Raw genomic sequence first — 27,264 nt, 5'->3', positions numbered from 1 at the left:
ACGGAAATATTCATATCTAGTGATCAATCATTCAAAAACTTGCTTTGTTAAACACCACTCTGATTCCACGCACAAGTACTCTGAAGTTGATATGAAAAATATGAGAGTTCCTCATTGACAATATCTTCGTGGTCTTTGGTGAGCAGGTCTTCCAACAGTCTGTTGGAATTCCCATGGGCACGAATTGTGCTCCTTTGTTAGTGGACCTGTTTCTATATTCATATGAAGCAGAATTTATTCAAAAACTTCTATGTGAAAAGAGAAAATCTCACGCTGTGGCCTTCAATTAGACATTTCGATGTATCGATGACGTTTTGTCTATTAACAATAATAACTTTCATTCATATGTCGATTTGATATATCCCTGTGAGCTCGAAATAAGGGACACCACAGAGTCGTCCACTTCTGCTTCATACTTTTATTTTATTGAAAGTAGACATTAACGGGAAACTGACAACTCAACTGTATGACAAACGTGATGATTTCAGCTTCCCCATCGTCAACTTCCCATATCTATGTAGCAATATTCCATTATCATCTGCATATGGTGTTTATATATCTCAACTGATTCGATATGCAAGAGCTTGTTCTGTGTATAGTCAGTTTTTAAATCGAGGTAAGCTACTGACAAACAAGTTGATGGTACAGGGGTTTCAACAGTCTCGATTGAAGTCAGCATTTTGTAAATTCTATGGTCGTTATAACGATCAAGTTCGTCAATACAACCTATCATTGGGTCAAATGCTGTCTGACGTGTTTCATACCGATTGTTAAGCCGTTCTTGGCAGACTGATTTTGACTGCGGATAACTCGATTTACCTGATCAGGATATAAGGCTCACGGCGGGTGTGACTGGTCGACAGGGGATGCTTACTCTTCCTAGGCACCTGATCCCACCTCTTGTGTGTCCAGGGGTCCGTGTTTGCCCAACTATCTATTTGGTATTGCTTGTAGGAGTTATGAGATTGATCACTGTTCGTTATCTTCACCTTTCATTTAGTCGCCTCGTACGACAAGCAATGGGTACTGAGGACGTATTCTAACCCGGATCCACAAAGGATTGTAAAAAACCATTATTAAGGTATTTAACGCCAGTTTTCACCAATAAATTTCGTTTCGACATTGAGGTGCGCGTTGAATTTGGATTTGCACCTCCAACAAGTTTTAACGGAAGTCCTATCAGTATGGTGAAGTATTGATTGCCCTTGAATGTATACTTACATGTTTGAAATACATTTCCTTTTTGTAAGTACACGAGGGTATGAACTGCAACGCTTCACGCTTGCATATTTCACGGAACGCGTTAACGCTCTTGAAAGTATGCCGGTGGGAAGCGTTGCAGTTTATACCGTTATGTATTTTCAAAAAAGATATTAATTTTTTATAATTATATACTACTTTTATTTCTGTCGGAATTCAAAGCCGATAAAATTTGCGTACAATGTTTATCAAGATTCATACGCGTCATGTTTACAACTGCTGCGCATTCCAGAGGCAATGGTTATCATTACAATTTGTTAAATACCAAAGGCAAAAACATTGAAAATGCATAAGTAAATATTATGGAGTGAACCAAGGCCAAAACAAGGGAAATCATGATACAATTCAACTCAACAAATAGATATATCGACGTTTTATTCATTAACGATGTCCATTTTTCATTTATATGTTGATTCGATATATCCCAGTGAACTCAAAACACGACTCCACCGAGCCTTCCATATCTACTTCATATTTATATAATTTATTGAACATATACATGTAACGGGAAATTGAAAACTCAACTTTATGACAAACGGGAAGACTTCAGCTTCCCCGCCGTCTTCTTCCATTATCTATGTAACAATACTCCATTATCAACTGCATATGGTGTCTTTGTCTATCAACTGATTCGATACACGAGAGCATGTTCTGCGTATGATCAATTTTTGAAATTGGCAAATAAGTTGATGCTAGAGAGGTTTCAACAGTCTAGTTTAAGTCAGCATTTCGCAAATTTTATGGTCGTTAGATTGGTCTTATTCGAAATACAATCTGTCGTGAGGTCGAATGCTGTACGAGATGTTTTATACCAATAATTCGACCATTCTGTACATACTTATTTTGAAAACGGATTACTACATTTACCAGATCAAGATACAGGGCTCCCAGTGGGTGTGATCGGTTAACAGGGAATACTTACTCCTCATAGACAAATGGTCCCATCTCTGGTATGACCAGAGGTCGGTGTTTACCCTACTATTAATTTTGTTTTCTTTGTAGAAGTTTGATATTGATCAATGTTCGTTATCTTCACTTTTCATGCAATATTACTCCCGGTATGGTTCTATTAATATCACTTATATCTATCATTATGAATATAACGAAATCAAAGACAATGTGATCAATATTTTACTTTTAAAGTTTCGACATTTGATTTTATTATAATTAGCATAAATCAGAAAATTCCACCCTCATGTGACGTCATAAGTTTCTGCAAAATCATATAAATACATACACGTGTATGTATACCTTTTATAGAAATTTTATTCACTGAGACAATAAAAAAAATTGGTGAACTATTTCATTCTGGAAAAAAATTATATTTTTTATAGATACTCAATGATCTATGCCTCAAAGGTGTTGTCTAGGGCAATAAATGTTATGTGGGTATTTTCTCCATTTTGTGTTCCTAATACAGCATTTTCCCCAATATCCACAATTAGTCTGTGTTTTGAAATTAAATGCTTTGTCATTTTAAGCAGTTTTTATGCATTTTCATTATAAAAATGTAAAGATAACAGTGATCAATCTCATAACGCCTATAAGCAATACAAACTGAGATTTGGGCAAACACGGACCCGTGGATATATCAGAGGTGGGATCAGGTGCCTAGAAGGAGTAAGCAACCCCTGTTGACCAGTCAAACCCACCGCGAGCCCTGTTACGCCCTACATGTATATCTTGATCACATAAACGGAGTTATCCTCAGTCAAAATTAGTGTGTAAAGAACGGCCTAATAATTGGTAAGAAACACGACAGACAACTTTTGACCCATTTATGTTGTATAACAGAAATATGAGGTGCTCTAATGAAATACACCTCTGATTATGTATGTCCGTAATCTTTAAAGTGATGGTGAAATACACGTTTCCATTGGTGATTGATCAAAATAAACTACAGGGGATGCTTACTCCTCCTAGGCACCTGATCCCACCTCTGGTGTGTCCAGGGGTCCGTGTTTGCCCAACTATCTATTTTGTATTGCTTGTAGGAGTTATGAGATTGATCACTGTTCGTTATCTTCACCTTGCATCCAGAGTAAATTAATACACTTTTTCTTTTTTAAACCCATAACAATGCAAGTATGGAGTTACTTTAAACCTACTAAACAATGTATTACACTGTAGGTGTAACGTAATTTAACTTCTCATCGGGAAAGATTTGCTACGTATAATATTTTGTATACTATTAGTATTTGTTTGCCATATGTAAAACCACATCTCATCAATTGATAGGTTCGAGCTTCTTCAGTTCCTTATCACATAACGCATACTTTCCCTTAAGTGATGTCTGACTGCTTTGGATCTGTACTTTCTGTGAAGAAAAAATGCAAAGGATCTAAATCAAAAAATGATTACATATACGTTATTGAATCTCAATATTTCAAGTAAACAAATTTAAAGTGACAAGGAATTGTCCACACACCTGTTTCTTGTATATCATGCTGAATGTGTAAATAAATGGATTAAATGCAGCATTTATTGGCAGAACAAGAACAACAACCCATGCGTATGCATCCGACGAAATAGTCACACCTCCGTGTGCTAGAAGCCCTGAAAGGAATGCAATAACCATCAGAACATGGAAATTGTTTTGTTTGTTTTCAAACACTTCATTTCATCTTCATTTTTTGCAAGAAAGCAATAATTGTTAGTCTACTTAGTAGATAGTACTTAATGTAATTGACAGTATGGTATCCATCATTTTCAACATTAATGTCAAAGTTGAATATTGAAGTAACAAACACCTTTCCGTACCTATCAATATGATTGGAATCCAGCAACAAGTGTCTGATAAAACAACATATGAAAGAGACTTAAAAACAGATATCTCTCGCTTCATGGTGTCGCGTGGGACGCATTTTCCAATTCGCCTCACCTCTAAAAATATAAGTATCTGTCCCAACACTATGGCGATAAGAATCACTAAATTAAATCCTATGAAAACAAAAGTGGAATATTCCCAACCATGGACCCTCTCTGCTGTCAAAGGGAGAGATATACATACAGTAGATCTGCTGTAAAAGTCAGGGTAGATGGACAGAGGAACCGCTGCTAGTGCGATGGTAGTAATCCATACAATTAGAGCAATGCCAATATTTAATTTCTTCTTTCTGAGCAATCCGGAAGAAAATGGAAATTTGATAGCTATGAATCGTTCAAATGTTATCAAAAATATAAACAGCACGGATGCCTCACTAGAAATCGTGGCAAGTAACCCAGCAACATTACACATTGTGCTAGATCGCCAGTTCTCGTCATTGAATCCATAAATATTTCGGTATTCCAAATCAGCTATTGCGATGATAAAGAGATACAATCCCATCAAAAAATCGGATATACTGAGATTCAATATGAACATTCCTGGTGATGTAGTACTTCTGTCAATAGTACTCCTAATTCTATAGTATATAACATAAAGGTTTCCAGCAAGCGAAAAAAGAGCCATATACCATATCATTTGTGCTAAAAATCCAACATTGATCAATTGTTCACAAGAGGAAATTCGGTCTCGTGGGGAAATACAGTTCGAATCATTTACAGTCAACGGTTTGGCACAGCATATTATGTAGGAATCGGTCCATAGCCATTCAAGGTTACAAAGTCCTTGGAACATAGTTTTCGATACTGTCAGTTCGTTGTTCTGTATATATAGAAACTTTACTTCCCCAAGTCTTTTAAAAGCATCGAACTTCAATGTTCTCATTCCATTGTCTGACAAGTCCAAAATCTGAAGACTCTCCAAGGCCACAAATCTTGTGGGAGGAAGTGTCTTTAATTTATTTCCAGTAAGATTCAATTTTTTTAATAACCTCATATTCTCCATTGCCATTCTGCTTATCATTTCTATTTCATTGGAAGCAAGATTTAACGTTATTAAAGAGACCAGAGTAGAGAATGAGAAATCTCCCAAACGGTCTATTTTGTTCCTTTCTAAGTTTAGTTTTCTCAATCTACCTAATCCAGAAAACATACTATTTGTGATTCTTTTTATAGAATTGCAGCTTAAATCCAGTTCAAATAATGTCTCCATCGAGCTTGAAAAATAGTTATCAGTGTTTGTTATTGAATTATTGCTCAAAATTATTTTAGACAGAGATCCTAACCAATGTAAGGATTTGGGCTTTATCTCCTTGATATTGTTATTTCTCAAATCTAATTCCTCAAGACTAACGTTAAATTGATTATTCATCGTTTTTCCGTAAATAATCTCGATACCACTATTCTTAATGGTCAAATATCGTAGCTTTTGTACTTCTTCGATAAAATCCAAGTACAATATTTTCATTTTATTGTTAGAGACATTAAGGTATCGTAAATTTGGCAATCCATCAAACATTTTCTTTTGTAAATAACGAATCTTATTAAATGCGAGATCTAAATTTTGAAGGTTATATGACTGAAGATGATTTCCCAGATTTGACAAAGAATCGTCTTTTATGAAACACCTGGAAATATTTAGATGTATAAGAAAACTGAAGTTTGTTAATTTCCACATTTGAAAGGTGTGGGAACTGAGATCCAGTACTCTAGCTTCTTTGGGGACATTTGTGAGTGTACTGCACTTGAAAATTGCTCCTCGACATTTACAAGTTGGAGGACATGGTAGAGAACATTTTGGCAGAAGACAAACAGGTTGGCTACTTTGACAAGACTGTTCATCCTCTCCAGTTGGACAATCAATGTCTTTATTACAAAACTGGTCAACATTGATACAACTCCCGTCATCGCATTGAAATTCAGTTTTTTGACATGGACTCTTATCTGTATGAATAAAAATTACTTCATGTACATGTATATGGTATGAAATAAGAATGGATTTTTTTTTCAAAATTGATTTCAATTGATGTTTATACAGCTGACATCTTCAGTACGCACTGACCTTTACAGATTCCTTTTTCGTAGATTGTTTTGCTAAGTCGTATGATACCAGGCGTCTTTTGAAGGAAATCCACAACAATTATGACCTCAAATTGAAATTAAATCTATTTCAATTTTAACTAATCAACAATAAATGTATTGTTATACAGAAAAAATATCTGTGAAATCCACCTACCATGTACGGAGTATCGGTGGGAGTCTGAAAGCTCGTGCTGACAAAATGGTTAGTGTCCACGTTTCGTTGATGAAAGACTAGATCACTGGGGTCTTCAATCGTGCCATTCGTTATGAAAACTTTAAAATGAATATTTGTACCGCTGTACGTCACTGTGATGCATCCTAGGTCTGACGATGCGGGCTGAATGGCGCTGTATAGTACCGATTTGTTCTCCATACTTCCATTGAATTTAATGTTTCCTCCAGAAAAAGCAAACCTTTCACCTAAAATGATAAAATAGAGAATCATTCTTTCTGGTGTCATGTGATGAAACTCAACTTATAATTTTTATTTTTTTTTGTATATCTTTCATTTTTTGTCTATGCAAGGTGAAGATAACGAACAGTGATCAATCTCATAACTCCTACAAGCAATACCAAATAGATAGTTGGGCAAACACGGACCCCTGGACACACCAGAGGTGGGATCAGGTGCCTAGGAGGAGTAAGCATCCCCTGTTGACCGGTCACACCCGCCGTGAGCCCCATATCCTGATCAGGTAAACGGAGTTATCCGCAGTCAAAATCAGTGTCTATGCATTTTTCAATTTCTGTTGAAAAATGCGGTTTTGAAGTTCTATAGCTTTGCAGAAAGAAATTACTTCTGGTCTTACCAGACGATTCTGATGTTTGAAGTTTCCATTTCATCCCAGTTTGCATCTCCTTCCAATCGCATAAATCACTGTTGAAGTCACAATTCAAACTTCCACTTCCTGTGATGCAAATATATTCAATGATATGCTTTTAAACAGATGCATGTATATGAAATGGATGCAAACATGGTATTAGTGAAATAATCTGCAAGGTTGCGTAAAACAATAAAAATCGAGTATAGTAAGTAGTGTTTAATCATTATGCAAGATGAGATGTTATAATCAAATAACATTGCTTACAGGTACCGATCCCGGTATATTGGTGTTTTGTCGTAATGACCGTAGGATGTTGACATTTTAGAAAACGCCATTGTGATCGGATAATACACACACCTCTAATATTAAAAGCATTTCCACAACGATTTATAATTTGATTTATCGTTTCATTATAAATCTGAAGAATGTCAAAAATAAAAGTACTTTGATAATCATTGGTTTTTATCTTTCCTCATTACTTTTCTGTTGAGTGATTGGTTGATTTTTAATCTAAAATTCATTTCACTAATACAAAAGGACTGGCAAATATGAAGCAGATAGCAATATTTCTCTACACATCCCAATATCCTAAATTCTCCTTGTTTGACCTTATTTAACAGCACTTACCACATTCTGGTATACTACAGAATTCCCATTCCAAATGATTGCTCACAAAGCATCCTGGTAAATCAGCGCCAAATAGTTCCGGTGCAGGCGTACAAGTTTTCAGTAAAGTCTCTATACATCGGCGCAGAGACTTTGCTTCTTTTCGAAATCCTATATACTTGCCCTCGTGATAACACTCAAGCGCTTCAAAGAAACCATGCACATTGAATAATTCTTTCATTTCTGAAATATGTGACCACCAACTGTCATCGCACTGAAATTGTATTTCTAGATGAATATGACGCTGCATTTATAACCTCTGGATCATTATAGCCAATTTTACTCAACGACGGGAAATGTGTTTCCTTGTTATATGTGGATTGATGGGTGATTGGTTTTTCAAATCCAAAGCCCATTTGATAGACCATTGTTTTATTGTCTCAAGATCAAGAATTAATGAATTAGCTGTTCTTATAAAGTGACGATAACGAACAGTGATCAATCTCACAATTGCTAAAAGCAATACAAAATAGAGAGTTGGGCAAACACATACCCCTCGATATACCAGAGGTGGGATTAGGTGTCAAGGAGGAGTAAGCATCCACTGTCGACCGGTCACATCAGCCATTAGCCCTCAATCTTGATCAGGTAAACAGAGTCATCCTAGTCAAAATTAGTGTGCCAAGAACGGCCTAACAATTGGTATGAAATACGATAGACGGCATTTGACCCAATGATAGGTTGTATTAGCAAACTAGATCGTTATAACAACCACAGAATTTGCGACAAGCTGATTTTAGACGAGACTGTTGAAACCCCTGCACCATTAACTTGTTTGTCAGAAGCCTGCCTCGATTTAAAAGCTGACCATACGCAGAACAAGCTATTGCGTATCGAATAGTTAGATTTGATTTATTGATGTTTTCCGTCACACTCAACAATTTTTCCGTTATCTGGTGGTGCCCAGTTTTTATTGGTGGAAGAGAGAACCCAGATACAATGTACCTGGGAAGAGACCACCGACCTTCCGAAAGTAAACTGGGAAACTTTCTCACTTACCGGCGCGAGCAGGATTCGAACCCGCACTGACAGAGGTGAGATCGAATCATTCAAGATATATACACATCATATGCAGATGATAACTGATCATTGCTACATGAATATGGGAAGTTGACAATGGAGAAGCTGAAATTATTCCGTTTGTCATAAAGTTAAGTTGTTAGTTTGCTATTAAAGTAATTCCACCCTCCTGTGATGTCATCAAATTTTTCAAAATCAATGATATATTTAGATTTATGCATGATAGGAACATAAATTTTGTTGGAGTCTTTTCCTATAGTTATTGTAAAAAAAATCTTGTTAAAAATAAAATATTTCAAAAGTCTATGTTATAGATGAATAATCAATGATACGTTTCAAAATATTGAATCCAAGGGCAATAACTCTGTTTCTATTGATTTCTTTATCAAGTCTTTTATGCGATGATTTCCTTTATTTTTTACATACATTTTGTATATTTTTGTGAAGATACAGATTCATGAAATTGTTATGAATGCTACTATATCGTCATAACCATTTTTTATGAGATTTTGATAACGCTGTTTAATGAAAATTGCAATTTTCTGACGGTGATATATGATTCTGATTATGTACGTCTCACATCTTAAAAAGTGTGATGACCTATGTATTTTATTTGATAATTTGTTAGTTTTAACTCTAATGAATGGAAATAAATACACAATTTAAACTTGTATCAGATAAAACTGCGAGTATGGAGTTACCTTAATATCTATTTTCAATAAAATATCGAAGTATAAGTATGAAGCAGAAGTGAACGACTCTGTGTTGTCTTTTCTGTCGAGTTCACAGGGATATATCAAATCGACATATGAATGAAAATTATTGTGAATAAACAAAACGTCTTCAATATATCTAAATGTCGAATTGAAGGCCACAACAATGTATTTTTTCGTCTCACGTAGAAGTTTCTAAATAAATTCTGCCTCATAAGAATATAAAAACAGGTCAGGTAACTAAAAAGTACAATTCGTGCCCATAGGAATTGCAACAGACTGTTGGAAGACCTGAGCACCAAAGACTTCGAAAATATTGTCAATGAGGAACTCCAGCATTTTGTGAATTTCAACCTCAGAGTATTTGTGAGTGGAATCAGAGTGGTGTTTAACAAATTAATTTTTGGATGACTGATCACTAGATATGAATGTTTCCATTTTCCATTGTTGTTGAAAAAGCAACTCTCTATGATATCCAAAAAAGTCTATTCTTTAATTTATCGTGAGGTCGTGTAAAGTGTAGAAAAGGCATCCGGTTTGATGTTGATTTGAAAAAAGTTTTGAGACTTCGTTTTTACAAAAGGTTCTTTAGAATTTTTTAGAATCCACATTTGATTTACACACTTTTGGCATACGTAGTGGCACAGTGAAGATAGGGGATTGGTAGACCATGCACTGGATCCAGCCATGTATTTTTGAAAGGGTTTTTATGAAGTTTAGGAATACAGTATAGATACGGTAACCCATATTTATCCGACCCATTGACTGGGATATCAAATGTGTTTAAAACTGAAGCATGCATGGTTTTGAAGAATTGTATCTTTTGAAAGAGCAGTTGGAGTGTAAGGACCATTACCAAAAGTGAAATTAATGCCAAGTTTGTTTAAAATGCAAACACAATCGTGTTCGTTGGAGGACTGTCGTCAATGGTCTATGTTCCTCGCGGAACGACAGGCCTAAGTAAGCAAGTCGTTTAATATACAGCTGTAATAATGAGCCTTACAAACAAAGACAATATTGTTATAAGCTTTGTAAGCTAGAACCAAGACATATTCCTCATGTAACCTATATATATATATATATCTGATTCTTTGATCACTTCTGGTTTACTAACCACAGAAGGATAGATGGTAATGCGGGATTTTAATATTCCTCTTATACTTTTAATTCATTCTGAAAATGTATTAAGTTCTTCTTTTTCATATTTAGTCCATTGTCTGGCATAATATTCGACAGAAGTCATAATAGAGATAATATTATGTCGCCAATTGAAAAACAGGTTCTCTGTATTTAGGACCTTTTAAAATAAGTGATTTGATGTCCTCATATTCAACTATATCAACATCACCAGGAATGACTTGTCCAGGTGAACTATAGTTGAAAGAAGACGAAGAACAAGAACACGTAGGTTGATTAAGAAAACCATGGTCTATATCTAGGCAATGCAAAGTTTGGTTTGTATATAATCAAAAAAGTTTGGATGCAATAGTAGAAGTACAGTTGTAGGACATACAGGGTGTATACTTGAACTGCGGGTGTGACCGGTCGACAGGGAATGCTTACTCTTCCTAGGCACCTGATCCCATCCCTGATGTGTCCAGGTGTCCGTGTTTGTCCACCTATCTATTTTGTATTGCTTATAGGAGCTATGATATTGATCAATGTTACTTATCTTCACCTTTCATGTGTTGGAATACAAGACTGAACCCTTTTATGATGATGAATGTTACTTATGTTAACCTTTCAGCTTGACAATTTGTGCAGATATACCATTATATTTTAACTTGTGCCAGACTCTATGAAAGGCTTTAGATATATCATAGAAAATTAACCTTATTTCTATACTTTTGTCAAAACTTGAAGTAATATAATTGTATATTTCGAGGTGGAAGACTGATTTCTGTACATGTAGATAATGTTATTGTCTATGACATAGTTGTAAATACACTTAAATATATTTTTTCCAGTAATTTACAAAGCGATGATGTGATAGATATTTGCCTATAGTTGTTTACATCTTCAGCACTACCTTTATGTTTGTAAATAGAGGTAATATGAGTTATCTTCCACAGTCTTGGATTAAATAATTTTGTAAGAGGCTTGTATATGGATGAAGCAGTATTATTTAGGATTCTAGGTGGTATACCATCAGGACCTGGAGGTATGTTTACATTTCTATATTCAAGGTTAGTAGTTGATCAAGTACTTCTTTTTCAGATATATTGCAATTATCAAGGGGGTGATGTATAGGAGGTCCTGTACCATGTAGTGATATATCATGTTATGGTGCATGGTAGAAATATTGGCAAAATAGAAGTGTATTTGCCTTATCAATAGGAGGAAATAAAGTTTTACCTGATAATTTAATAGGCGAAAAAGGCTTGTAATTGTTATTAAGTTTTGAAAGCGATTTCACTATTCTCCACCATTTGCCTGGTGGTATGTTTTTGTCCGTTTGTTACGTAAGCTTTTTATCGTAATTTTCTCGAGAACAGCCTTATTTCATCAATTAATTTTTTTAAAACACTATATTTACTCCAATGCTCCAATGTAATGAGTTGTTTTGTTCTGACTGCTTTATGATGAATCCTATTTCTTCTCCTCGTTAGACGTCTAATAGCATTGGCCATGAACACTTTGTCTCTAGGTCTAATAGTGATGAGTTTTGTAGGTATATCGAAGCTAGTGTATTTACTTGTAATATGTAGGAACTTAGAACATGCCTAATCTAAATCAGCGTTATTGAAAACCTCTTCTTCCCACCTGCAGTTGCGTAGTGTTATTAGACCAATATAGTCTGCTAATTTAAAGTCTCTCGCTTCCATTTCATATGCATATTGTTTATGAACAATACATTGAACTAATTGCTCTAATTATAGCTTAATGTACAATGCTTTCCATGTTGTTTTATCGGGTGATGAAAACACATCGCATGTTACATGTACTAAACTTTTTTTTAAAAATTGGGCAAAATTAATTCTTTCCATGCCAAAAAATACTTCAAATGTCTTTTAATTGAAATATTTTGCGTAGTTTTAGGTTTGAAAGCGACGAAATTCAAATCTTGCCATTCGATATTTTACGCGGCAGTGTGTATGTGACGTCATATGCGACCTCGAGCGGAGATTTAATTGACAAACAAGCCAAATATCACGTTAACGGCTAATTGAAAACATTACACATTGTTTATATTTATATCTTTATGTAAACTAGTTTTAAATACTAATATATGGTATTGTTGACCCATTCGTTACTTAAAACGAAACAGTCAATGCACCCTTTGACCTTGACGACGTTCCATATTTGTTGATAATCACGGGTGGTACTTTAAACATGAGGCCCATGGGCCACATCTCTCACCTGAGTCACCTTGGCCCATATTTGAAGACTTTCCATATGTATTTGCATGTAAAACCTTAGTCCCTATTGCGGCTCCAACCTACCCCTGGAGGCCATGATTTTTACAAACTTGAATCTGCACTATGTCAGAAAACTTTCATGTAAATATCAACTTATTTGGCCAAATGGTTCGTGAGAAGAAGATTTTTAAAGATGTTCCCTATATATTTGTATGTAAAACTTTCATCCCCTATTGTGACCCCAACCTACCCCTGGGGCCATACTTTGAACAAACTTGAATCTTCTCTATGTCAGGAAGCTTTCATGTAAATCTCAGCTCTTCTAGCTCATTAGTTCTTGAGAAGAAGATTTTTAAAGATTTGTCCTATATATTTGTATGCAAAACTTCGATCCCTCCTTGTAGCCCCATCCTATCCCCGGGGGTCATGATTTGCACAAACTTGAATGTGCACTATATTAGGAAGCTTTCATGGGAATATCAGCTTTTCTGGCTCAGTGGTTCTTGAGAAGAAGATTTTTAAAGATATTTCCTATATATTTGCATGTAAAACTTTGTTCCCCTATTGTGGCCCCATCTAACCCCCGGGGCCATGATTTGAATAAACTTGAATCTGCACTATGTCAGGAAGCTTTCATGTAAATTTCAGTTTTTCTAGCCCAGTGGTTCTTTAGAAGATTTTTAAATGACCCCACCCTATTTTTTTATTATCTCCCCTTTGAAAGAGACATGGCCCTTCATTTGAACAAACTTGAAAGCCCTTCACCCAAGGATGCTTTTGGCTAAGTTTGGTTGAAATTGGCCGAATGGTTCTGGAGAAGAAGTCGAAAATGTAAAAAGTTTACGGACAGACAGACGGCGGACAACAGGCGATCAGAAAAGCTAACTTGAGCTTTCAGCTCACGTGAGCTAAAAACTGGATCGAACTTGTTTGCAACAAAAATTGCATTCATTGTCGATGATTAAAACAATGTCAATTTCAAAAGAAAGATTCAGTGAATGTAGATATAATCATCTAATTTGCAAATACAAGCTACCAAAGGGTCGAATGCTGTTTAACGTTCGTGTTTCATACCAATTACTTGGTCGTTCTATACATACTGATTTCGACGACGGATTATTTCGTTTACCTGAACAAGATATAAGGTTAACGGCAGGTGTGACCGGTCAACAGGAAATACTTACTCCTACAAGGCACCTGACCCCACCTCTGGTCTGTCCAGGGGTCCTTGTTTGTCTTTCTCTTAGTTTAGTATCTATTCTAGAATTTATGAGATTGATCACTGTTCGTTATTTTCACTTGTTCATCATATCATGTTTTATCATATTAATTATATCTACCACAATTTTTCTCGTCAGAGTAATCAGGACAGTCTTTGCTCATGTCACAAAATCCTTGATTTTCAATACATAAACCATCACCAAGGCAAGCAAAGCAATCTGGAATTCACGAGAAACATGTTTCAATTAAAGAATGCATTCGATATATAAAAAGTGTATATACTTCATAACATTTAAATGAATAGTAAAAAAAAAACCCATAAAGGTACCTTTACAAGGCTCATCCTGAACACTCAAATATTCAATGACCGATATAGAGCCATAAGGAGACATAGGAATTGGAGATATAAATAACTAAAAGAAAGGTTTTGAAAGTATTCATTAAATCGCATGAAATATTAGATATGAATGAATTTATTTCTTATGTTTCATACAAATTTAGAAGGACTCTAACCTGATAATTTCCAGGTTGAGGTCTTATGTTGACTTTTGCGGTCTTAAACTCACTGCTTTCTGAAAGAATTGTTAGATTTTGTGAAGCAGTTGCTATCATCAGCTGAAAACCCTTGCTTTTGTATTTCAATTCTAAGCAACTACCAGTCTTCATGGGAAGTAAAGTCGGAAACGCCATGGTTGGAAACAAACGTTCTGTTGATGAATTCTTCCTGAAAACCATTCCTGCTTCTGAAATACCAAAAACCTCAGACAATTTTTTTTTTTGCAGAATGATGACCCATTCAAAGCAAATTAACAGTGATTTATTATGAACATATATTCTACGACCTCTTTTCGCGGATGGAAACTAGATGATGTCATAAGACAGTAACATTCGCACACACGTGTTTGTCTCTAAATATACCCCCATTCATAAATGGGAACTAGCGAAGAAGAAAAAATATTTATTCTATAATTTGCATGAATATATTTGTATCAAATTGAGCATAAAATGGTCAGGCTAGCACGTGACACATGCCCTCTTATGATAGTATTTCTGGTGAGATTCCGGGAACATGATTTTTGTGAATAAAATACCGTCTTCCATGCCTGCATGTAAATGAAAATCCCGTACCCTTATTGTGTGGGTGGGTGGAAATGTTGGAAAAACTATAATCCTTTTGTATACGCAGAGCCTTGAAAAATATACGTTATATTTCTTATTGGATAAACGGTGTTATGTGGTGGGCAACTCATCTATAAGACATACATCAACATAAACACCATTCATAAACATTTGCCAAATATACGAAATGCATATAAATTGAATTTTCAGGAAAGCTTGAATACTGAAATTAAATGTTACCGCTTAGTTATACGATTATACTGATGCTTACCTCTCAATTCCCACCTCATTGAAACATCATTTAGTTGCTTTACGTCACAAAATCCTTTAGCAAAATAACACTGAAGTGTTGCTAAGGGAAATAAAAATATAACATTTTGAATATCCTAACATGCATTGTGTTACATTTCGTATGATTACATGCACATGCAATTATATCTTGTGCGATAATAAGTGATCAGAGCGTTCGTTTCATGCACGATCCCATCTTAAGGTAGTACTCTACATCGTCATAATGGCTGACTCCCTTTAAAAACATGGATGAAAAAATCGATATCAGCAATATTTGACTTTTCCTTTTTCATTTAAATACCTAGCCGAGTAGCTCAGTAGGTTAGAATACCGACTGCTGAACTGTAGGTCGCAGGTTCGAGTCCAGCGGGGTTTTAAATTTTTTTCAGATTACCTTCTACTAAAACTGTATTTTTTGACAAAATAAAGTAAATTTGAAAATTTTCAACTTCAAAATATTGTTGTACATATCCTCCACTTTTCATCTACATCAAATTTCTCTGGTGTAGCATACCTCCTTAACAGGGACCGTGTCAAACGAATACATGGTGATTGGTTCTTTGTCAAACGCTCGGTATTTAAAAGTGGAAGTTGCTATGGCTCTGAGCGCCACGCTTACATGTAGGTCTGTATTTGTCGCACTTCACCTAAAGCTTGTGACGTCGAGTGAAAAATTCTCGAATGGAGCGTAAAATATAATGGTAATCAAATTATATGCATGAATAATTCTCAAAGGGGCGTGAAAAAGAAACAATAACACAATATGCATTTATATGAAAAGGAAAGCATGATAGATTTCTTTCTCATAATTATAAATGTTAATTATTTTCAATCTAATTTTTGATAATCTAACTATCTAGTAATATTATACTTATGATTTATCAAATAGATTGATACTAGTCAAAGACACTTGCCATTCAAACAAAATGGCACATGACAGTACTGCCATCGAATATCGGGATCCACGGTGTAACACCATGGTTCAGATGCACCATCCGGGTTCCTACAGTAGTTTTCCTGCGCTGACATCGTTGACCTCTCAAATTTCAATTTTCTGTTAGGAACATGTGGATACGTGCTGTCCCAGCGCTGACAAGAGATCCCTTCCCTTGTTCTATCTAACGTTCCTTCATATTCCATACCCTGTTCTGTGTCTTTACAGTCCTTTTCTGTGAAGATTTGTGTTATCCATTTATTTATGCATGATTTGTGCTATTGAAGTTGACAATATATACATTTACTACGGAATTAATCATGTTAGAATAAACAAAATTCAGTGCGTTATAGGATAGAGATTATAAACAGTTATCAATTTCATAAATCCCACAAAGAATACAAAATCGAAAATTGAGAAAACACCAGAGGTGGGAGCAGGTGCTTACAAGGAGTAAGCACCCCCTGTTAACCGGTTACATCAAACATGTACTCGCGATTTATCTAGGTAAATGTGTAATCCTTAGTCAAAATCAGTATGAAAAGAACGACCTAATTTTCTTCATTTGCAAACACTCCAGAAAACAGTTGACATCAGATAAAAACAGAAATTGTTTTATATTTCGATTGTGAGGAATTTCAAATATAACGCCTTATCTAAATTAACCAATAAAGTACATTATCGATGTGATTGATTGATATTTTCATTTGTTGTTAGTATTTTACCGAATACAACAAACTAGCTTCCTTTCAGTTTTAAATCGAAAACACTCGATCACAGCGTATTTATTTTATTATAATAGTGAGTCTTGTCTGGGTGTTGTGCAATCCGTAATGATGTGTATACATGGACCGTGCACACGGCACCAAACATTGAATTCTATCATAAAAACGCTTTGTATTCTAGATAACGATTTTTTCTGGTTCCAAATATGCCCAGATTGAACAAAGGAGAGAGTAGTATAAGGGTATTACATCCCCCCTTTGAAAAGTCATTATAAACGAACTGTGGATAATACATAGTACCCTAGATCATCTCTGTCTGAAATTAACATGTGACATATTCCAAGTCCACAGTTTATGTCTATTCCGAATTTCCTCACTTGAAAAAAAAAATTAAAATCTGATAAATATAATGCTTCAGAAAATATAGAGTACACACTTGCCTACCTCTCATACTAATACATGCATATGTTATAGATCTTTATCAACTGTAACTTTGGTAGAAAGAATGGTAATTTATACATACACTGTAGGTAAACGTATGTCTCATGTTTTCTAAAGCACAATGTAAAAATTCAGAAGATATGCCATATTATCTTAAAATCCTATGTTTGCTCTAATCTGTGACAATCATTTTGCTTTAGACACTTACATTCATGATTATGATTAAATATTTCTACCAAGACATCATTTTGAAATAAGTTTGTACTAAGTTTTACGGTTTCTTTTGAAATTCCAGTGCAAATAGGGGCCAAGTAGGGCCACTATCCTACTTTTTTCTCTACTTCAACCAGATTCATCGGCATTGCCTTACCTCAAAACAAATTATTTCAAAATAATGCTTTGTGTGAATGTTTTCTTTTCCAAATTTCAAATAAGCAATTCTACTTTCAATTTAGTTTTCCTGAGTTTTAAATTGAAGAGGGGATTTTGATTTGTAATTTTTTAACAGGAAAACACTGATGATACATTATATGGAAAACAATATAGGTCACTAACTCCTAAAGCACAATGGTATGTTGCAATACTCCCAGTGAACAGCAGACGATTCAGTGATGCACCACGGCATGTCTTTTACTCCTTTCAGATTCCTGCAATAATTTTCATGTAGACTGGAGTTTTCATTCGTCGGATACATGAATTCATATGAGAGATCCCATCGAAGGCATTCCTTTCCACTAGCAGTATGTGAAATCTTCCCTCGGTATTCACTGCCCTTTGCCGTGCTCTTGCATTCTTAATTGAAACAAAAATATACAAGGACTTAGTGAAGGATTTCAGTATTAACGAAGGAAAAATACGATACATTGATTTGATGTACTTTTATTCTCTTAGTTGAAGCATTTGATACCACAAATTGGAATATCGCAGTATTCCCATCTTGTGTTGATGTCCATCGTATAACACCAGGGACCTTCCGACCCCGAAGTCTTGGAGTTTCTGCAATAATTTTCATGCATGCTCACGTTCCCTTGGAAATACTTGGTATAGGAATAGCTGTGCGGAATCTGACTGTCCCATCTCTGACACTCCCTACCGTTCACAGTGATGGATAAATTCCCTGTGTATCCCAACCCTTCTATGGAGGTCTTGCAGTCTTTGCCTTAAATAAAATAAACATGTTTCCGAACATTCTCCATGCACATTGCACTTTGAGTAGCATTAATGAATAACATTATGGCTGCTTTGTTAAGGTTATTGTTCAGGGAAAAGGTATCTGATGGCATCATGTGGATAAGTTCATATTATATCTGGCGTCAAAGTTTCACTTCATCTTAATGGCATATTTCTGCTTCCCCTTGCGAGTTACTTTTCTACTGAGTGTGTCGACATGCAAGATCGTTATGTAGACATACAACTTAATTATTTCATGAAATGTAATTACAAGAATATGATAGAATAAGAATTAACAAAATTCTCATGAATAATTGAATAACGCCCACACGTGACAGACAACATCAAAGATGCAAGGTACTTATGTGGACAGGTAACTTAAGTATATAGACATTCAAAATTCAATAATTTATAGGATATTTGTTTATGTTCACGTAGTGAAGTTGCATGTCAACATAATCTGTAGAAAACTAACTAGCGAGGGAAATATGCCATCATACTTCTTAGCGTAAAATAGAATTACAATGTTTCATAATCTCACCCTCTCAAACAAAAACCCGACAAGATTAAGAAAACTTTTTAAACAATTACGGTCACAGTGCACTACTTTTCTATTTTAACCAACGAGTGAATGACATGTTTATTGCGTTGACTATAGTTAGGCTATAGTTTCCGTGGTGCACCGGACCTCGATGACGATAGACACGTACTGAGACTTCCTCCTGTGTTTCAAACATTGATACCAAGAACAATCTGAATGATTGTTGTCAAGTTTATAATGAATAGATGGATTGTTTTTCAGTACAATGTATATGTATTTTACTCTATAAGCTTATCTGTAAAAGTTATGGACAGACAGGAATATATTGGGTTTTGTTTTTGCTCTGTAGTTGAAACCGTTCCAGAAACTGAATGCATGTTGAATCGCAGTTACATACATACAAAAATTGTAAAATATACGTGTGTTTTAATTTATACTTCCCTGATAGAAAATAAAAGAAAAAAGATAGATGGCAAATATCAAATGTACCTTAGTTATCACCAGCACGTAAATAAGGTAGGGGTTCTGACCCCAGGGCGGGGACAAACTTGGCACATAGTGTTTATGTGTAAAACACTTAAATAACATTTTCAGTACTATTGATACTTAATTGAAACTAAATAATTATTTAGAAAGAGCAAGTAGTCCTTACGAAAACTGTAATTTTGATGATCTCAGGGGTAGCTGTTTAGGTATCATGGTGGGACCAAAATGCTCAGTTAATAAATGTGTGAACAATAGAAGATTTAAACTTCTTCTTGATAACTACAATTTAAATTCCTTCTAAATTTGTAATGACGTATCTTTGGGACAAGGGGGACATAATAGGTAAATTTCAGGACTCCCGCACCCCGGGACCTTAGGGGCGGGGCAAAAACTGCCCAAAATTGACCAATTTTCAAAAACTTTATTCTCTACAACCGCATGCAAGTATATAAAATAAAACTAGATGCATAGTAATATAGAGCGTGAAGGTCTCTAATCAAATTTTAAATTTCATGATCCCCCAAGGTAGGGGTTCTGACACCAGGGCGGTGCTAAACTTGGTATATAGTGTGTAAAACATTTAAATAACATCTTTAGTGTTTTAGTTTTCTTGATGCCAAATTGACACTAAATGAATTTTTAGAAAGAACAGGTAGCCATTTACGGAAATTGTAAATTTCATGATCTTAGGGGTCAGGGTTTGGTGTCAGGGTGGAGCCAAAATTATCATAGTGATTATTGTCTTTATCATTTACAGGACTTCTTTAAGTTTACTGATACAGTTTAAAAACTAAATGCATATTTAGGAAAAGCAGAAAAGAATGTACAAAATATGATGAATTTCGCATCTCCATGGTTTAGACTTTAGGATGGGTCCAAATTAGTGTTATTGTTCAATGATAATACATTTGTTATATTATGTAAAGCATTTCATCAGTATATGCACTTTTAAAGGCATTGAAGTTTTAAGAAAACACTTATATACTGTTGCTGAATATTAGAATTTAGCTTAGATACTTCTAGAACAGGAAATTTATCTAGATTTTTAGCCCTTGGGACTAGTGCTACTTTAAATTAGCACTAAGGTGACTGATAAGTCCTATGGGCCTTTTGTTTGACAACGTAATTTTCCATTATTTTATATGCAAAGCTAGTTATTTTCTCATGTATATTTCGACATTATTGAGTGACTACCCTTCCTTTTTAATGGTAGTATTGGGTGGTAAGAGAATGTAAAATTGAGTTGATAAAGTGAATGAAAAATTCAACCCATGTAGTGAGGGAGGAACCCCTCTCCCCATTATGATACATTTTCTAGGTTCGGATGTTTTCTTTACTTGTCAGGGATGTTAGACAATTGTGTAATCACTTCCTCCCCCTTTTTTGAAAAACGATGCCACGTGTCTATATCATGAAGTTTAACAGACTTGAAGAGGTTATATTATAAATACCTATTTACAAGTTTTTCATCTGATTATGGAAAATTTTACATCTATAATGAAGGGAATCCCAGCCTTCATTCAACATTATATATCTTATTCACCTTTCTTTAAGTATTCTATGATGCTCGAAATATGTTATTCTAAATACCATGATCATGCAAAACTCGTCCTATGAATCAGTTAAGCAAATTATTCATCCGATATTGGATGATATTGACATCATTCTTAAAATCAAAACTGAATTGTAGAAGTTGTGGTATAGTAGGATTAAATGTCTCTTACCTGGTGAAATGGTGTCATTGTATATTGTATTAACAATCGAACACAATTGAATGATACCAAAACATTTCTCCGTGAAATTTTGAAGACACATAGTTCTCTTCATTGTATACATTCTCTAAAACATTTCCTTCTAAAATGAGAAATTATTTTCATCAAAAATCAGTTTGCTCAACAAACCGAATTAGCAATATGATCGAGATTGTGTTTTAGTTTAAGCATGTGCTCAGCCCTTTCCTGTAAGGAACGCTGACGTGTTCTATCAAACTCTTTGTTCGGCTTGGTCTGTTTTTGACTTCATTAATAATCGTTCTTTATTTCTTAAAGTGTGATTAAGGAAGCTCTAACTCTACGTCACTATAAGGATTTCATGTAAAAATGTTGTATAATTAAATACACTTTCTAAGTAAAATGTTGTTGCAGATCATCAATAAAATCAAGAATTACATGCAATTATCAATTCGTGCTGAAACCTTATATAAACATAACAACGCATTATTTAATCGTGCTTCTATGAAAGAATTATTCTACGTACAAGTACTCTCAATTTGATATTAAAAAGATGCTGGAGTTCTTCATTGACAATATCTACGTAGTCTTTGGTGATCAGGTCTTCCAACAGTCTGTTGGAATTCCCATGGCCACGAATTGTACGGTCGACAGGGGGTGCTTACTCCTCCTAGGCACTTGATCCACCTCTGGTATATCCAGGGGTCCGTGTTTACCCAAATCTCTATTTTGCATTGCTTATAGGATTGATCACTGTTCGTTTTCTTCACTTTTCATGAAAGGTGAAGATAACGAACAGTGATCAATCTCAGAACTCCTATAAACAATACAAAATAGATAGTTGGGCAAACACGGACCCCTGGACACACCAGACGTGAGATCAGCTGCCTAGAAGGAGTAAGCATCCCCTGTCGACCGGTCACACCCGCCGTGAGCCTCATATCTTGATCAGGTAAACGGAGTTATTCGTAGTCAAAATCAGTGTGCCAAGAACGGCCTAACAATCGGTATGAAACACGTCAGACAGCATTTGACCCAATGATAGATTTTATTTACGAACTAGATCGTTATAACGACCACAGAATTCATGTAACAATGTTCGTTTTCATTCAATATCGCATTGAACTCGAAATAAAAGACACCATAGAGTATATCAACTGCTTCATATGTGGATATTTTACTGAACATAAACGTAAACAGTATAATAACAACTTAACTGTTTACGGAGAGGACTTATAGAACGATCCTATTATGAATTATCATAATAAGATACTGTAAATAAAAAATAACTTTATGACAAACGAGATGGATCCATCTTTAACTTCTCCAGATTTAAGTAACAATATTACATTAGTGTCCATGTCTATCAACTGATTCGATCTGCGAGAGTATGTTCTGCATACGATCATTTTAAGTCCAGGCAGGCTACGCACAAATAAGTTGATGTTACAGGGGTTTCAACAGTCTCGTTTCAAGTCGACATTTCGCAAATTCTGTGGTCGTTATAATGATCTAGTTTGCAAATACAACCGGTCATTAGGTGAATGCTGTCTAACGTGTTTCATACAAATGGTTAGGCCGTTCTGATACTGATTATGAGTACGGATAACGCCGTTTACCTGATCAAGATGTAGGACTCATGGCGAGTGCGACCGGTCAACAGGGGGTGTTTATTCCTGCTAGGCACTTGATCCCACCTCTGGTTTGTCCAAAGGTTCGTGTTTGCCTTATGGTTAGAATCATATTCTCTTCAGGGTGAATGAGCTTAATCACTGTTTGTGTTTGTATTTTCACTTTTTCATTGCATAGAAAATAATTCAAACTTTATAACCTATTGTCCCCGGTTTCCCAAATAAAAATCATATGGACAAACTAAAATCAACACTACTTTCGTCGAAACCTATTACCACTGCTAAATAGACGGATGTATTCCAAATAAGACACAACGCTTGTAACACGTTACAGGTTTCCTACATCGCTTTCTGAACTTTCACAATTCATTGCATCCCTTTACAGTTTCCCACAACGCTATCTAACCCATTACAGTTTTCAACAACGCTTTATAACCTGTTACAGCTTCTCACAACACTTTCCAAGTCTCTACGGTTTCCAACAACGCATTCCAACCCTTTACGGTTTCCCACAACGCATTCCAACCCTTTACGGTTTCCCACAAAGCATTCCAACCCTTTACGGTTTCCCACAACGGATTCCAACCCTTTACAATTTCCCGTAAAGCCTTCTAACCCGTTATAGTTTCCCTACAACACTTTCTTCCCTGTTACAGTTTACCCACCATGCTTTTGTTTCCCCACAGCGCTTTCTAACCGGTTACAGGGTCGTACATTTTCTAACTCATTGCAGTTTTCAACAACGCCTTCTGAGCTGTTACTGTTACCCCACCACATTTTCTAACCCATTACGGTTTCCAACCACATTTTCTAACCCGTTACAGTTTCTCCACAAGACTTTCTAACCTGTCACAGTGTCCCATTATGCTTTGTAACATTTTACAGTTTCCTACAACGCTATGTGGTTCGTCTTGTTTTCCACAATGCTTTTTAACGCATTATAATTTTCCACAATACGAATCCACTAAACTCTCCCACAATTGTTCACTTCCCGAAGCAGTAGCTCTATTCCCTTTGGGATGTTTCTCTACCTGATCATCATGTATTGATTTTACAAAATCAACTTAGCAAACAAGCAGCCGTCACGTTCCGTTAAATCATAATATTAACAAACAGATGTGTTTGTATTTGCAAAACAATTATTTCAAATCCGTTCCCTTATGGCAATGGTTTGTAAACTTTAAAAGTACACGTCTCTTTTCCGTGGAAAAAAGGAAAAAAACCTATTTATATCAATACTAGCTATCAACACGAGTGGTCTCCTAGGCATCTGATCCCACCTCTGGTGTGTCCAGGGGTCCGTATCCTATACACTGATCAATTGAAAAAAAGGTGGGTTCTATTGTTGGATTCCAGTACATCTCTTAATATTGCTAACTTTTAAAATAAAATTCACATTACAATTTTTACCTATGAAAAATCAATTAAAGTTGAAAAGATGAACATAATCTCTGGCCAATACTTATGCCAAAATTGGAAGGTGTATAAAACCCATCTGTTTTTCAATTGTAATATATAATTTTTTTGTAAACGTATCTTACAGATTAGAACTACACTGTTAGAAGAAGGTTAATATATATACAAGGTAGCAAGTAATTGACTTCAAATACTGGTATATAGTTTGTAACACTATACAGCTTCTGGTCATTATCATTTATACTTTATTGAAGATAAAACAATAATTGCTTCATAGGAAATTCTCTTCTGGGAGAAACGGATGGCATATTCTGCATGTGAAAGTAAGACTGTCTGTCTTAACCTGAATCTGTAAATCGTGCGTTTCAATGCAGCTTCAGTTTCATTTTTTTCTTCTTCATCGTTTCGCATTAATATACATAAAACAAAATCTGGTATTTCCAACACCATAAAATATTACTTATAGACCTCTTTAATTCAAACAACGGTGTATAAATCTCGCATTATACGAGAATTTCTCCTAGTGAAATACCATGTATTACGTGATTGGAAAGGAAGCTTCTTTAATCAAACGAAAATTCACACACTGACACAAGCAATACCAGAAATATTTATGATGTGGTAACATGATTGACACTCGCTTTTTTAAAATGTTAAACACCCCTCCCCCCGGAAACACCAGAGTTGGGATCAGGTGCCCCGGAGAAGAAAGCATCTCCCACCGACCAGTTAATCCGCTCTGATCCCTGTTTGATCAGGTAAACGAGCAATCCGCAGCCAAAATCAGCTAGCAAAGAACGGTTTAACAATTGGCATGAAACACGCCATACAAAATTTCGCCTAATGACAGGATGAATCCGCAAACTTGACGATCAGAACGACCAGAGAACTTGCAAAACATCGACCCTAAACGAGACATGCAAATATCTTACGACATAAACCCACCTACTAGCAGCCCACCTCGGTCAAAAAAAAAAGCGACCACTCGCAGAACGAGCCCTTGAGCAATGTTTATAAATTCATCATCCGCAGAACATATCGAATCGGTTTGAGAAAATAAAGACCACAAACAAGTGACAACGGAATACCATCACACAAACATGGAAAGTTGACGACGGAGAAGTCGAAGCCTGCCTGTGTTAGTTTGTCATTAACGTACATGCTCTACAAAATCATCGAAATACGAAACAGACGCGGAAGACCCCGCGGGAATCTTTCACCTAAGTTCAAAGGGAGACCGAATCGACACACAAACGAAAACGAACATTGTCCATAAACAGAATGAATTAAAATGTTGAGTCGAACGCCATAGCAAGAGATTTCCAAACATATAGAGAATAATTGATAAGTTATATTTCTAACTTTCATGTCCAAAAACGAGCCCATTACTAATATTCCGCAAGTAAATCATTGAAGAAAATAACAGCTTTAACAGAAGAGTCTGTATTATGAACCGTTTTGCTTTTCTTCCAGATTTGTCCACACTATAGATGACACTATAAAAAGAATTGCAGTAGTATAAACTCCCTGTAATGATAAAATACCATGTTTAAACTTCCTGTGATGCTGACCATATGACGTTTATAATATAACCTAGATAAAACCGGTTTCACTTGCATCTGAGTAAAATCAAGGTTTGAGAGACGGAAGTTTTTCCCAAGTTTGCTTTCCTCGCTACCACTATGTGAAGCAACTATGCAATACGTGATGCGTCCGAGTTATTTCCCTTTAAAGAATCCTCGTACACAGTAAGGCGTGAAACGATTTGTTTACATGTGGGAGTAGGGCAAATACCCATCAGTACACAAGTGAATGAGTTCAGTAAGTTTTCATATGCAGTTCCATCACCCGAATTCGATTGATACACACAGTAAATAAGTGATAAGTATTCAGGGAGCAATTAAATAAATTTTTATTATATCACGTTATTTGAACTTATTTCATTGTTTATACATATCATATCAAGGAAACATTACTGACAAAATATGACATTGGTTTTATGTTTTCACTTTAGTAAAACATTTCTTTCGATAATATGTTATATTTATTTACATTTACATATCTAAACAGAAACAGTTTTAATACATTTTATCGTCTTCCTCACTGACTGTAGGCCCATTTTGTTCCACTTGGACATTCAAAATACCACTAAATCCACCTCTACACAGAAGAGCTCTTTTCTCAAAACTGGCGTATTCATGGAATGTTTGGCATAAACTGAAGAGCGTTGCAAAATGTTTTCGTACACACGAGTCATTGCTCATTAAAGGGCCATAATCGTTTTTCCCATTGAAAATTATGGTCTCTAATCTGCCATAAACAGACCATCAGTTTTCTTTATTTCAAAGGATGCTGCTATCCTTGTTTGGGTTTAGCGAAGTTTAAATATCTCATTATGCCAGTAACTGTGACAAAAGTATGAGGTAATGTCTCTTCCAAGAGACAGAAATAGTTATATGACTGTGGACTTGATACTGGAGTGTCCAATCCTCTCTTTATTCGACATTACCATTTGACTGTTTCGTGCTTGCAGATTCTGAAATAGCAGGAAATAACAATAGACGAGGAAGGCATGATATGTTAAAAGAATAATTTGCAACTGAACATACCTTTCTGTAGATCATGCTGAATGTGTATATGAATGGATTCAATGCGGAGTTTATCGGAAGCACTAAGACGACAACCCATGCATAAACATTGAATGAGATATCCAAGCCTGCATACACCATAATTCCTGAACAAAGAAATAAAAGATGTCAAAATATTGTTTCTACTACCAAAGCTTAATTTTCAAAGATATATGAATAGCGGC

The 27,264-nt window shown here is 35.4% G+C and overlaps 2 protein-coding genes across 4 annotated transcripts in view; both read right to left on the bottom strand.

Annotated features, from left to right (window-relative positions):
• Window positions 1-1,426: 1,426 nt before the first annotated feature.
• LOC125668881 (uncharacterized) lies at window positions 1,427-21,620 on the bottom strand. Of its 3 annotated transcripts, XM_056162040.1 has the most exons (16): window positions 21,400-21,610; window positions 18,386-18,637; window positions 18,034-18,270; window positions 16,293-16,547; window positions 15,359-15,439; window positions 14,625-14,711; window positions 14,482-14,540; window positions 14,297-14,381; window positions 14,088-14,186; window positions 7,617-7,799; window positions 6,975-7,073; window positions 6,320-6,585; window positions 6,146-6,230; window positions 4,021-6,027; window positions 3,689-3,816; window positions 1,427-3,577 (listed from the first exon to the last, which is right to left on the bottom strand). In XM_056162040.1, the coding sequence occupies exons 1-16, from the start codon at window positions 21,509-21,511 to the stop codon at window positions 3,488-3,490; spliced, it is 4,125 nt and encodes a 1,374-aa protein (XP_056018015.1). In that variant the 5' UTR covers window positions 21,512-21,610; the 3' UTR covers window positions 1,427-3,487. The 3 variants fall into 3 exon arrangements, with proteins under 3 accessions (XP_056018015.1, XP_056018013.1, XP_056018014.1); XM_056162038.1 differs by having other exon boundaries at window positions 14,482-14,711; window positions 21,400-21,620; XM_056162039.1 differs by lacking the exon at window positions 1,427-3,577 and having other exon boundaries at window positions 3,614-3,816; window positions 14,482-14,711.
• Window positions 21,621-26,350: 4,730 nt separating this feature from the next.
• LOC125671577 (uncharacterized) overlaps window positions 26,351-27,264 on the bottom strand; it is a 34,240-nt gene continuing 33,326 nt past the window's right edge. Inside the window, exons 15-16 of the mRNA XM_056162037.1 lie at window positions 27,062-27,186; window positions 26,351-26,988 (exon numbers count right to left, since the gene is read on the bottom strand). Coding sequence (XP_056018012.1) covers window positions 26,905-26,988; window positions 27,062-27,186 — 209 coding nt within the window. The 3' untranslated portion in view covers window positions 26,351-26,904. The remainder of the gene's footprint in view (window positions 26,989-27,061; window positions 27,187-27,264) is intronic.

Source organism: Ostrea edulis, chromosome 4, assembly GCF_947568905.1.
Source record: "Ostrea edulis chromosome 4, xbOstEdul1.1, whole genome shotgun sequence".
Taxonomy (NCBI): domain Eukaryota; kingdom Metazoa; phylum Mollusca; class Bivalvia; order Ostreida; family Ostreidae; genus Ostrea; species Ostrea edulis.
The sequence above is the reverse complement of the archived record's forward strand: the minus strand, read 5'-3'. Positions and strand labels throughout refer to the sequence as shown.

Excerpts from the sequence above, each read along its gene's own strand:
- LOC125668881 (XM_056162038.1), bottom strand. The coding sequence starts at position 21,511 with ATGTATACAATGAAGAGAACTATGTGTCTTCAAAATTTCACGGAGAAA. Across the intron at positions 6,231-6,319 it reads CCACCGATACTCCGTACATG|GTCATAATTGTTGTGGATTT; the intron begins GTAGGTGGATTT and ends TTTCAATTTGAG. Across the intron at positions 3,578-3,688 it reads GCATGATATACAAGAAACAG|AAAGTACAGATCCAAAGCAG; the intron begins GTGTGTGGACAA and ends TTTTCTTCACAG.